This window comes from Somniosus microcephalus, chromosome 3 (genome assembly GCF_052327205.1).
Source record: "Somniosus microcephalus isolate GS21.2 chromosome 3, FLI_Smic_1.0, whole genome shotgun sequence".
Lineage (NCBI taxonomy): Eukaryota > Metazoa > Chordata > Chondrichthyes > Squaliformes > Somniosidae > Somniosus > Somniosus microcephalus.
In genome coordinates, this window is record NC_140989.1 from 248,471,166 (window position 1) to 248,484,042 (window position 12,877).

Consider the following 12,877-nt stretch of genomic DNA (forward strand, 5'->3'; position numbering starts at 1 on the left):
GCATTGCTCCTTTTCTCCATGCATCTTGTTTCCACAATATCCACAGTTTTTGAAGCGTTTTATGTCTGTTTCGCTCATTTTTAGAACTCTCTCTGTTCTTTCTGTTCTGAAACATGCTCTCTGGGCGGTGTTCTTTGGTGTGTGTCTATTAACTGCGTGCACTGTCTGTTCACTCGAGCTGCTCGTGGCGCCAGTTATGGTTTTCAACTGCGCTTGGGCTATCTCATGCGATCTAGCTATGTCCATAGCTTTGTCCAGCATTAGCCCGGACCCAACATTCAAAAGTTTCTCTCTCACTTTAGCTGAATGTATTCCAAACACGATGCGGTCTCTGACCATCTCATCTTTATCTGCATATACACAGTCTTTTACCAGCAGTTTTAACTCAGTCATGAACTGTTCAAACGACTCACTAGCTCCTTGTACTTTCTCCTGAAACTTGTACCTAGCGAATATCGTATTTGTCTTGGGCATCACATATGCTTCAAAACGGTCAAAATAACTTTTCAGTACCTTTGCTTCATCCGCGGTGAGAGACCATGTGTTAAAAATGTCTCTCCCTTTTTCTCCAATCCACAGGAGTAGGTAGCTGCATCTTTCTTCCTCCCCTTTGCTTTTCAACAGACCCGAGAACATTAACTCCACGTGTTGCTTGAACTTGCGCCATTCTCTATGTAAGTTCAAAGATTCCCAATTCATTCGAGGGAAGGGAGCTCCAACGATATCCATTTCCAATCCCTGTTCTGACACCATGTCTTGTTTTGCACACTTTGTACAAAAATAATAAATTGCAGGACAACGGAGTATTACAGTTTAACTCTTTTATGAAGCAATTAGGTCTGTGATCTCAATCATACAGCACAGTGTGGACAAGATGGAGTTAGGACCCCTTACAGATGCCTGCAGGCCAATGACAACTCAGCATGTGATCACATGTGAATATAATAGTATTCCTTACAGATGCCTGCGGGCCAATGATAATTCAGTATGCAAATGTTACAGATATGAGACTCCCAAAGCAAGCGCTCTACTCGGAGCTCCGACATGGCAAGAGAGCCCCAGGTGGGCAGAGGAAACACGTCAAGGACACCCTCAAAGCCTCCTTGAAAAAGTGCAACATCCCCACCGACACCTGGGAATCCCTGCTCCAAGACCGTACAAAGTGGAGGAGAAGCATCCGGGAAGGCGCCAAATACCTTGAGTCTCTTCGCCGGGTGCAAGCGGAAGCCAAGCACCCCACCCACCTGCCTCTTCAACCACCGTCTGCCCCACCTGTGACAGAGACTGTCGGTCCTGCATTGGGCTCATCAGTCACCTGAGAACTCATTTTTAACATGGAAGCAAGTCATCCTCGGTTCCGAGGGACTGCCTGTGAAGAAGCAGAATCTACTCTACCCAACAATGTGCCTCGAGCCCACCTACAGAAAGCATCCTACTGCACCAGTGTGATATTTTCCCCATTTCCCACACCATCTGTCCTATGACCTCTGCGAATCAGACTGCTGAATTGGGGGCTGTTTTGTGCTGTGGCCGACATCCACTTAGAGCTGGATTGAGACTGGGCAAAGTGATTTCATCCATGCGGCTTACTATAATTCAGTTGTGAGATTATAAATCCCATTTCACTAGACTCCATGATGTAACTGCTATACTTGCACTGGATATTATCTGATTCATATATACAACAACAACTTGCATTTATATAGCGCCTTTAACATAGTAAAAATGTCCTAAGGCGCTGCACAGGAGCGATTATCAAACTAAATTTGACAACAAGCCACATGAGATGTTAGGGCAGATGCTTGGTCAAAGAAGTGGCTTTTAAGGAGTGCCTTAAAGGAGGAAAGAGAGCTAGAGAGGTGAAGAGGTTTAGGGAGGGAGTTCCAGAGCTTAGGGGCTCGGCAGCTGAAGGCATGGCCGCCAATGGTGCAGTGATGAAAATTAGGGCTGCTCAAGAGACCAGAACTGGAGGAGCACAGAGATCTTGGGGGATTGTAGGGCTAAAGCAGATTACAGAGATAAGGAGGGATGAGGCCACGGAGGAATTTGAAAGCAAGGATTGAATTTTTAAATCGAGGCATTGCCAGACCGGGTGTCAACGTAGGTCAGCGAGCACAGGGGTGATGGGTCAATGGGACTTGGTGCATGTTAAGACATGGGCAGCCGAGTTTTCAATGAGCTCAAGTTTATGGAGGGTGGAAGATGGGAGGCCGACCAGGAGAGCATTGGAATAGTTAAGGCTCAAGGTAACAAAGGCATGGATCAGGGTTTCAGCAACAGATGAGCTGAGGCAGGGGTGGAGACAGGTGATGTTACAGAGGTAGAAGTAGGCAGTCTTGGTGATGGCATGGATATGTGGTAGGAAGCTCATCTCAGGGTCAAATACGATGCTGAGTTTGCGAACAGTCTGGTTCATCCTCAGATAGTGGCCAGCGAGAGGGATGGAGTCGGTGGCTAGGGAACAAAGTTTGTGACAGGGATCAAAGACAGTAGCTTCAGTCAACCTAACATTTAGTTGGAAGGAATTTCTGCTCATCTAGTACTGGCTCTCAGACAAGCAGGGTGACAAATCAGAGACAGTGGAGGGGTCAAGAGAAGAGGTGTTGAGTGTTGGACATCCTGGGGAGTTGTGTGTTGGACATCTTGAGGAGATACGGGTTAATAACCAAACTTCCTTGTATCTTGAAGCAACAGGCTTTCCAAGATGTACAAGATAGCTTTGGGGTGCCACAGGAGAAAGCATAGCTTATCTTCTGCTTTTAATGTCTGAATATTATCTGAGAAATTCTTCTGCAAGGAAATAAGTGATAGTAACGACTTAAGTATAACTTTAGTGGCTAGTGCAATAAACATAGGCAGATAACGGTTAGTAATACTACTCTTCAAAGGATTCGAGAACAGCTCAGTCAGGAAGACTTGTTTGAGAGAAGTATCTTTGAAGTAAACAACTATGACAGTTTATGTGAATAGACTGTTTTCAAAGGATTCAGGATCAGATACATCATGAGGTCTTATCTGTAACATGTGCCTTTGATGTAGGCAAAGTATAAGTTGCATAAAGGAGCATGGATTTCAACAGTTCTTTAGAGGGCTTGAAAGCTAGAACCAGAAACCAAAAGCCAATCTCTGTGTACAGTATAGATCGATCACTTATGCTGTATATGAATAAAGTCTGTTCTGTATACTCCACCATTAAATGTCTTATGCTTTTCGAAAGCATGTCATTGTGCACCAGAGAAGGAAGGAGGTTGACTCATATTTGAATGTTAACAGTGAGGTAGAGCTGGGTGTCGTCAGCATACATGTGGAACCTGACATTGTGTTTTCAGATGATATTGCCGAGGGGCAGCATGTAGATGAGAAATAGGCAGGGGCTAAGGATAGATCCTTGAGGGGACACCAGAGGAACAATGCAAGAGTGGGAAGAGAAGCCATTGCCAATGATTCTCTGGCTGCAACTGGATAGATAAGGATGGAACCAGACGAGGGCAGTTCCACTCAGCTGGATGATGGAGAAGAGGCTTTGGAGGAGGATGTTGTGGTCAACCGTGTCAAAGGCTACAGATAGATCGAGGAGGATGAAGAGGGACCGTTTACCAAAGTCACAGTCACATATGATGTCATTTGTGACTGATAAGAGCTGTTTCAGTACTGTGGCAGGGGCGGAAACAATGTTCCCTCTAATTTTTTTCCCCCTGCATGGGCCCTTTAAATTTGCGGCACGGTATCTCTTCCAGCGGCAGGACTGGTGAGCGTCCTGCGTGGGACCTCGGGATTGATGCGTGGCCACATCAGCTGAGCACCTTAGGGGGAACATTGGGCAGAAACCTGATTGGAGGGATTCAAACAGGGAGTTCCGGGAAAGGTGGACATGGATTTGAGAGGCACGTTCAAGGACTTTGGAGAGAAAACGAAGGTTGGAGAAGTGGTGTCAGTTTGCAAGGACAGAGTAGTCAAGGGTGTTTTCTTTTGAGGAGAGAGGTGATGACAGCAGATTTGAAGGGGTGGGGGTAAATAGTACCTGAGGAGAGGGAACCGTTAACAATATCCGCTAACATGGGGACCGGGCAGGAAGTTGGGTAGTCGGCAGTTGATGATAATACTGTTGAAGGAGCAGGAGGTGGGTCTCATAAGAATATGAGCTTGGTGAGGACATGAGGTAAGATAGGAGAGAAACTAAAGAAAGGTGCGAGTTCAGGGCAATAGCAGGGGGGAGCATTAGGGGAAGTTTGGCCCGGTGGACTAGGGGAAGAGAGGGAAGCAGCAGAAGCAGCTGATCGGATGGTCTCAATCTTAGTGACAAGAAGTCCATGAGCTCCTTGCACTTGTTGTCGGAGGTGAGGGTGGAGGAGGCAGGGGAGAAGGGGTTAGGAAGATGGTTTGTAGTGGAGGAGAAGCCGGGGGTTATCTTTGCATTCCAGGATGATCCTGGGATAGTGAGCAGTTTTGGCAGAGGAGAGCAGGACCCGATAGTGCTTTATGTGGTCCAGCCAGATTAGGCGATGAATGGCTAAACCAGTTGTCTGCCATAAATGTTCAAGTCCGCTTCCCTTGGACTTAAGGGCCGTACCGGGGAAACAACCAGGATAAGAGAGATAATGGTTTTAATGGGAACAAGAGCATCAAAGTTGATGTTTGGGCAGATCGATTAGAAATTATCACAGGCAACGTTTCCCCTAAGGTGTGCGGCCGCGCATTGATCGGGCGGTCCCACGCAGGCCGCTCACCAGATGTTGCTGCTGGAAAAGGTACCGCGCACTTAAAAAAACAATTAGAAGGAACATTGATCATAGGTCATTCCATTTCCACTGCAACTCTCCTGGGCATGATAATTAGGAAACAAGCACACTATGTGATGCTTTAACTGTACCTTCTCATTTTGTTTCAAGGATGATCGCAACTTTCAAAAGGGAATTGGATATCTACTTGAAAAGGAAAAAATTGCAGGACAATGCTGAAAGAGCAGGCGAGTTGGACTAATTGGAAAGCACTTTCAAAGGCACGATCAGCTGAATGGACTCCTTCTGTGCAGTATGATTCTATGATTTTTACACATATGGTACCTAACTCCTTGTTGAGTGTTTCTCTCGCACTCTTACCCCTCTCTATAAAATCCATACAACAAGAACCGTCTTTATAATAGTGCTTAAAAACACCATGCCATGCATAGCCTCTATAATATTCATGCTAATACAATTTCTGTAACACCCCATAATACACACCATCACCATAATGCCCTTAACAACAAACATCCATTCAATAACACACTGCCTAGTATGTACTTGCTCTATGCCACCAATAGCAACTGAACTGTTTAAATACATTTTAATTAATTGAATGGCGTAGGTATTGTGAAGGAATCAGCCACATAACCCATTCAGGAAAAGACACCATTCTATGAAAGAATTCTGGCCTCATTAAAACATGACAAACTGGGAAACCTAACGATGAAAAGCTGTGGTAGCATTCTGGCTATAGAGATAAGATAAGTTGCTGACACTGAATCAATAACCTTATTGAAACAGATGGTTAAAGGCTCCTGACAGTCTGAACCTTTGGGAACAAGACAATAGTTCACCCTAGTTAAGGTGTTCTAATTTACACTTCGTAAAGAAGCACAAACATATGCTTTAGTAAAAATGACATCAAATAAAACGCACCTGCCGTTACACCATTTTTTATGGTAAACTTAGAACACCTAAAGATGAGACATGATTCTGTATTGCTACCAGCTGAGGTGACTAAGAATTGCAGAAGTCAGCAGAAAAATGACTAGAGATAATTAGCTTACATCAGCAAAAAACCTTAAAGGGAATACCACTGGAAAAAGGTACAAATATTGAACTCTCAAATGGGATAGTAGACTCACTGTAAAGGGGCAAAATGATCCTCGGCTTCAGAGACGGCTCTGTAAGTCTACAACTCTTTGTACCTCAGGGATCAAAGGTACTGTATTTGATTTTGGTGGATATCCTGTACAAAACTCTAAGAACTGTAAAACTGTAGCGAAGTTAAGATTTGAGAGTAAGGATCTCTGATAATAAGATTGTAAAGCTTTCTCTTTTTGAAACTGTTAATGTTGCGATTGACTCACCAACTGTAAATTACATGTCGGTTCTTTAATAAATCTATATATTTTTAGAATTGTCTCACATAATACTTCTGTATCAAACTCGCGAACTCAATCTCTGTACACTCTTTGGTGAGGAGTTGCAGAATTCTGGGGGAGTTTTCCGGACCCTCATAATATCCGGAACATTACAGTCTAGTTAAACTTATTAAAAGTGCTATCTGGAAGACGGTAACACATTCAGGTTGTTCCTTTCCTTTAGGGAGAGATAGTCTGGACCTTTAGACCCAATTAAGCGTCTTTAGGAACAACAGAAAATGCTGGAAAAACTCAGCAGGCCAGGCAACATCTGTGGAGAGAAATTAGAGTCTACGTTTCGGGTTGAAACCCTTTTTCAAAACTGGAAAGGAAATGAAATAGATCGAAGGCAAGGCTGCGATAGAACAAAAGAAGTAAAGGGACATTAAGAGGTATTCAAAACCAGACGAGATGGTAATAGGACAGTGGAGACAAAAGACGGCTCAGATTAGGTGTGAAGTTTACTGGCAGGATGAGAGACAGCTGCCATGTGGGAGAGAGAAAAAAAAGGAAAGGGGGGGAAGGGAAGACCCAAAACAAAGGGGTGGAAAAAAAATGTAAGTAACAATGTAAAAGGGGCCGAGGTTATGATCTGAAATTGTCGAACTCGATATTGAGTCCAGAAGGCTGCAACGTGCCTAATCGAAAGATGAGGTGCTGTTCCTCGAGTTTACGTTGAGCTTCCGTGGAACAATGCAAAAGGCCAAGGACGGTGAGGTCCGAGTGGGAATGGAGCGGTGAATTAAAATGACAGGCGACCGGAAGCTCGGGGTCACCCTTACGGACTGAACGGAGGTGTTCCGCAAAGCGGTCACCCAATCTGCATTTGGTCTCCCCAATGTAGAGGAGACCGCAACGTGAGCAGCGAATACAGCATACTAGATTGCAAGAAGTACAAGTAAATCGCTGTCTTTACGATTTGGCTACCTCAAACTTTAGTTAAAAGTGAATGTCTGAGGAATACGCCTGATCTGGGGTAGCCCTAAAGGGGCTAGGACTAGTAATTATCCCTTCAGTATAATGTTTTGATGAGCTGAATACTGCTGCATAATTCTGAAAGCCCAAATGCTAACAACAGTATTATCTTGAAAATATTTACATCGAAACCTTTATTTACAAAAATATTGATATAAGTTGTTATAAAAAGGAATGATTTATAACTTTTTACATTGATTTTCAGTTGTTATTGATTAAAGCCAATTTTTAGTGTTACAGGCTATATAGTTACAATGAGAGAAAAGCAACATTGCTGGCATGACATTGAACACTGTACAATATTAACATGAGTGCCACCAGCATACAGCTGGTGAATAGTTAGGGTGCTCACACTGCTTTTGTGTCTATTGATCAGTCCAGCAATAAATGGTAGTCTGAAAAAGGCAAGGGCTTTCTAGAGCTCAAAAAGGCCAAAGAACGTTTCTGTCTCACCAAATAGAACATGTTTAGGATTCGATTTGACAAAAATCTTTGTTCCTGGTCGCAGTTTGTACATGCTCCCAAAATATACCGTTTCAGAGGATGAGTTTCGTGAATTTTGTACTTTAGGTCCGCCATCCATGTCCATGATGAATTTCACATTATTAGAATGATGCTTGAACATCACCTGGACATAGATAAAGTAGTCGCCAGTTCTTTTTATTTCCAGTGAGTTTTCATCCTCTCTGTACTCTGTGCAGTTTCCAGTGAATACCTGACCACTCTTCGTCTCCCAAGCAAGTCTTTTTTCTTCCTCACCTGGCCCTTGATTTGATTTAGATGCTGTTTCGACACAAAAAACATATATAGGTCATATATAGGTCGTTAAGCCTCACCCACAGGTAAATAATCTTCAAAAACCTGCTTTCTTTCTAACAAAATGATTGCATAAGGAAGCATTTGCTGGTGAATCACACCAAGTATAAATCACTGCATTTGCTGTTTGATTGATGTGTTATGGGTTAGCGTGGTATTGGGCTGTACAGCCAGTGGAGTTTCTCATGAATGAATCGTCACTCATGCACTGCCTACAAATAAAATGTACCGCGGAGAGATCCAGCCCATTTTCGATGACAAGAGGTGGATCTGTTGCCAACAACAACAACTTGTATTTATATAGCGCCTTTAACGCAGTAAAACATTCCAAGGCGCTTCCAGGAGTGCTATAAGACAAACAAATTTGACACCGAGACATATAAGAAGAAATTAGGGCAGATGACCAAAAGCTTGGTCAAAGAGGTAGGTTTTAAGGAGCGTCTTAAAGGAGGAAAGAGAGGCAGAGAGGCAGAAAGGTTTAGGCAGGGAATTCCAGAGCTCAGGGCCTAGACAACAGTAGGCACGGCCACCAATGGTTAAGCGATTATAATCAGGGATGCTCAAGAGGGCAGAATTAGAGGAGCGCAGATATCTCGGGGGGTTGTGGGGCTGGAGGAGATTACAGAGATAGGGAGGGGTGAGGCCATGGAGGGATTTGAAAACAAGGATGAGAATTTTGAAATTGAGGCGTTGCTTAACCGGGAGCCAATGTAGGTCAGCGAGCACAGGGGTGATGGGCGAACGGGACTTGGTGTGAGTTAGGACACGGGCAGCTGAGTTTTGGATGACCTCAAGTTTACATAGGGTGGAATGTGGGAAGCCAGCCAGGAGTGCATTGGAATAGTCAAGTCTAGAGGTAACAAAGACGTGGATGAGGGTTTCAGCAGCAGGTGAGCCAAGGCAAGGGCGGAGATGGGCAATGTTATGGAGGTGGAAATAGGTCACCCTAGATCACACCGCGTTTGGATGCTCATTGAAAATACCGCATCTGGGAAATGATCTTGGAAGACACTTTTAGCAAAAGCAAAATACAGCGGTTGCTGGAAATTTGAAATAAAAACAGATAAATGCTGGAAACACTCAACAGGCCAGGCAGGATCTGTGGAGAGAGAAAACGTTTCAGGTCTGCTGAACATTCACATCAACCTGAAACCTTAACTTTCTCTCTCTCTCCATGGTTGCTGCCTGACCTGCTGAGTGTTTTTCCAGCATTTTCTGTTTTTATTTATTATTGGAAGGCACTTACCATGCTTGTAAGCAGAAAAAAATGTACACACTTGTGTGATTGATCACATCATCTAGTCTGCTAGTATAATTCATGACCTGGATATTGGAATACAGAGTAGAATTTCTAAATTTGCCGATGACACCAAACTTGGGTGTGTGGCAAACAGTGATGATGATACCAATCGACTGCAACAGGACATAGAAAGGCTAGCAGAATGGGCAGACAAGTGGCAGATGGAATTTAATACAGAGAAGTGTGAGGTGATGCATTTTGGCAGAAGGTACAGGGAGAGACAATATATACGTAATGCCACAGCTTTACAGAGTGTGCAGGGACAGAGGGACCTGGGAGTTAATGTGCATAGGTCCCTGAAGGTGGCAGGACATACTGAGAGAGTGGTTAGCAAAGCATATGGGATCTTGGGCTTCATAAATAGAGGTATTGAGTACAAAAGTAAAGAAGTTATGCTGAACCTTTATAAAGTGCTGGTTGGGCCACAACTGGAGTGTTGTGTCCAGTTCTGGTCACCACATGTCAGGAAGGATGTGAAGACACTTGAGAGGGTGCAGAGGAGATTTACCAGAATGGTTCTGGGGATGGGGGATCTTAGCTACAAGAACAGGTTGGAGAAGCTGGATTTGTTTTCATTAAAGCAAAGGAGGTTGAGGGGTGATTTGATAGAGGTGTACAAGATTATGATGGGTTTGGATAGGCTAGACGGGGAAAGGCTGTTCCCACTAGTTGATGGTACAAGGACTAGGGGACACAGATTGAAGGTTTTGGGCAAGAGATACAGGGGGATGTGAGAAAAAACTTTTTTACACAGTGAGTGGTGAGGACCTGGAGCTCGCTGCCGATGGAAGTGGTGGAAGCGGAGACACTCAATGTTTTCAAGGGGAGCCTGGATAGGCACTTGAGGGAAATAAACTTGCAGGGCTACGGGGATAGAGCGGGGGAATGAGACTGACTGGATCGCTCCACAGAGAGCCGGCACGGACTAGATGGTCCAAATGGCCTCCTTCTGTGCCGTTATGACTCTATGATTCTATGACTATGGCTAACACGACTCCCCCCACCCTCCAAAAACATGCATAACAAATGTGTACATTGCAGACGCAGCATAAACTTATTCCAACAGCCAGTATTTCAGGCTTACAGCAGAGTTGTCAAAACAGACTTATTATAGTAAATGTAGCCATCGGCAATCCCCAAACCCCTTCTGCAATACACAATGGAATGTGTAATCTGTTTAATTCTGCTCACACCCGTAGCTCTCAAGGTGGCCCAGTGCCAGCAGAAACAGTGGAGCAATATGCCCAGGGACTTGCAGTTAGACACCGTCCGCACACATCATTGCACATGTCCATAAGGATGGAGTGCAGCCGAACAGTCCCCGCTGTCAGATTAAAACTGTCAGCTCCTTTGACTGAAGCAATTAACAGTTGACGATTTTTAGAACACAATTAAACGGTTAACATGCTTGGTATGACTTCCCTCTAACTGGTGCTTTAACCCGCTTATTGTAAATGGGTTAACACTTCTGCTAAAATAGCAGTTAAGGAAAGTCACGCAAAAGAGTTTTTTTTTTATTCGTTTTTTTTAATGGGATGTGAGCATCACTAGCAAGGCCAGCATTTATTGCCCATCCCTAACTGCCCTTGAGAAGGTGGTGGTGAGTCGCCTTCTTGAACTGCTGCAGTCCCTGTGGTTCATCCACTAATATCGCAGACAGTAACCTCTAGGCGAATAATCACTTAAAAAGAGGAATGGCAATATCATGGAACCTTACAGTACAGAAGGAGGCCATTCAGCCCATCGTGCCCGTGCCACCTCTTTGAAAGGGCTGCCCAATTAGTCCCACTCCCCTGCTCTTTTCCCATAGGCCTGCAACTTACTCCTTTCCAATTCCCCTTTGAAGAAATTATCTTTAACTTTTTTTTAAAAGAGTTCATTAAGTAACACTTTGCAAAGTTGCAACACCAGCCCTTGCCAAGCTTGTCTGCAGCCATAGCTTTTTACTGCACTGTTGGCACCAGAAGGAAAGGGCAGTAAAAAGGGCAGCAGTAAGGTGGCAGAAACAGCGACAGACTTGGGCAGTAATAATAATACTTTAGATATACTTACAACCAGTCCAGTGAGTTATACATTTCTTCACGCTGTGTGCCGGCTGATTTTTATCGTCTTCAGTCTGTTTAAAGAAGTAGAGACATTAGAACCTATTGAATGCTGATGATGTCATTGTACGGAATGGGAGCGGGTAGTATGAATTAAAACGTACCGCATCCTGCAACTGCTTTTTGAGTAAGTAAAACGAGAGACAACTTGATGCTAGAACCGAGGTTACCATTATAACCAGAGACCAATAGAACAGCACTCTGAGGCACTTCCCACGGGCCCTTGGTGGGATTTGTTTCTCACCCAGCGGCACAGTCACTTCCATGGTCACTTGGCTGTGTATTAGCAGGAGAATGGGATCTTCATGGACGCGGGGCTGCCAATAGACTGCGGTGGATGAAGAGCACCCACCTCCTTTTATATCCTATCCCTCGACATCTCCCATGTATGCAAATTGCCTCGGTACCGTCCGATTTATCGCCTTTCCGGCAAGCCGTTTACCGCCTTTTGACCTATGTCAGTGAAACGGAGAAAACCACGAGTCTCACTTGGCAACCTTCCACAGTCTGGAGGCGTAAGCGACAGCCATCGGCTAATAGGAGGAATATTCCAAAGGCAGCTTTGAACTAATGAATAATCCACAGTACAAAGGGCATTTCACAGAAATAACAACTGAAACTCAACCAAATATAATCCCAGCACAACATCAGTCGAAAGCTCAAAACAAATAGATAGTCTGCTGAAATGTTTTCAATTATGTGTGTGTGTGTGTGTGTGTGTCAGAGGGAAGGCAGAGAACCGCTGCCACTGTTTATACAAAGCATTCTTATGTTTCCCCATTGACGCCGGAACATTGATTTTTGGGAGTGACTTGGTTCGACATAAATAGAGCCGGCGCTGTTCCAGACCTTTCACGAATGCAGCATGCAGTATTAAAGGCAATATGACAGCATGGGGTAGAGGACAGAAAATTGAGTAGTGGCTAATGGACTGGAGGAATGTAAACCAGGAGACGGTGTTGGGATCATTGTTCCTATCCATGCATAGTATATAACTCAACGGGATACTCACCTCTATCGCTTTGCATTTGCAGTGTGCATATATAGAGACACACATATATGTCGTTATATGTACAAACATATACACATAAATATATGCAAGCGCAAACATTCATATACATACATATATATACATACATATATATATTTGATTATATGTATATTTGATTTGGATTTCAGCTGGGGGGTACAGTGGAAACATTTGCAGACAACATACAGATAGGGAACATGATTAATTGTGAAGTGGATTGTAACCAACTCTTGACCTCGCTGTCCTTGCAAACTATCGCCCCCATCTCCAACCTCCCTTTCCTCTCCAATGTCCTTGAACGTGTTGCCACTGCCCAAATCCATGCCCATCTTTCCCGGAATGCCATGTTTTAATTCCTTCAATCAGATTTCCGCCTCGCCACAATACTGAAATGGCACTTATCAAAGTCACAAATGACATCCTATGTGACTATGACAAAGGTAAACTATCCCTCCTCATCCTTCTCGACCTGTCTGCAGCCTCTGACACAGTTGACCACACCATCT

General features: G+C 44.1%; 1 protein-coding gene across 1 annotated transcript; it reads right to left on the minus strand.

The window, feature by feature from the left end:
- Positions 1–7,228: 7,228 nt before the first annotated feature.
- Positions 7,229–11,936, minus strand: LOC147121812 (CD40 ligand-like). The gene is made up of 3 exons (XM_085977709.1): positions 11,446–11,936; positions 11,292–11,355; positions 7,229–7,906 (listed from the first exon to the last, which is right to left on the minus strand). Exons 1-3 carry the CDS (start codon positions 11,605–11,607, stop codon positions 7,539–7,541), a joined length of 594 nt encoding a protein of 197 aa, XP_085833835.1. The 5' UTR covers positions 11,608–11,936; the 3' UTR covers positions 7,229–7,538.
- Between the last annotated feature and the right edge of the window lie 941 nt (positions 11,937–12,877).

Bases quoted from the DNA above. Each gene is read 5' to 3' on its own strand.
- LOC147121812 (XM_085977709.1), bottom strand. From the start codon at position 11,607: ATGGAAGTGACTGTGCCGCTGGGTGAGAAACAAATCCCACCAAGGGCC. The intron at 11,356-11,445 runs GTACGTTTTAAT...TTCTTTAAACAG, and splicing joins AAAAGCAGTTGCAGGATGCG to ACTGAAGACGATAAAAATCA. The intron at 7,907-11,291 runs GTAAGTATATCT...GTGTCGAAACAG, and splicing joins TATAACTCACTGGACTGGTT to CATCTAAATCAAATCAAGGG.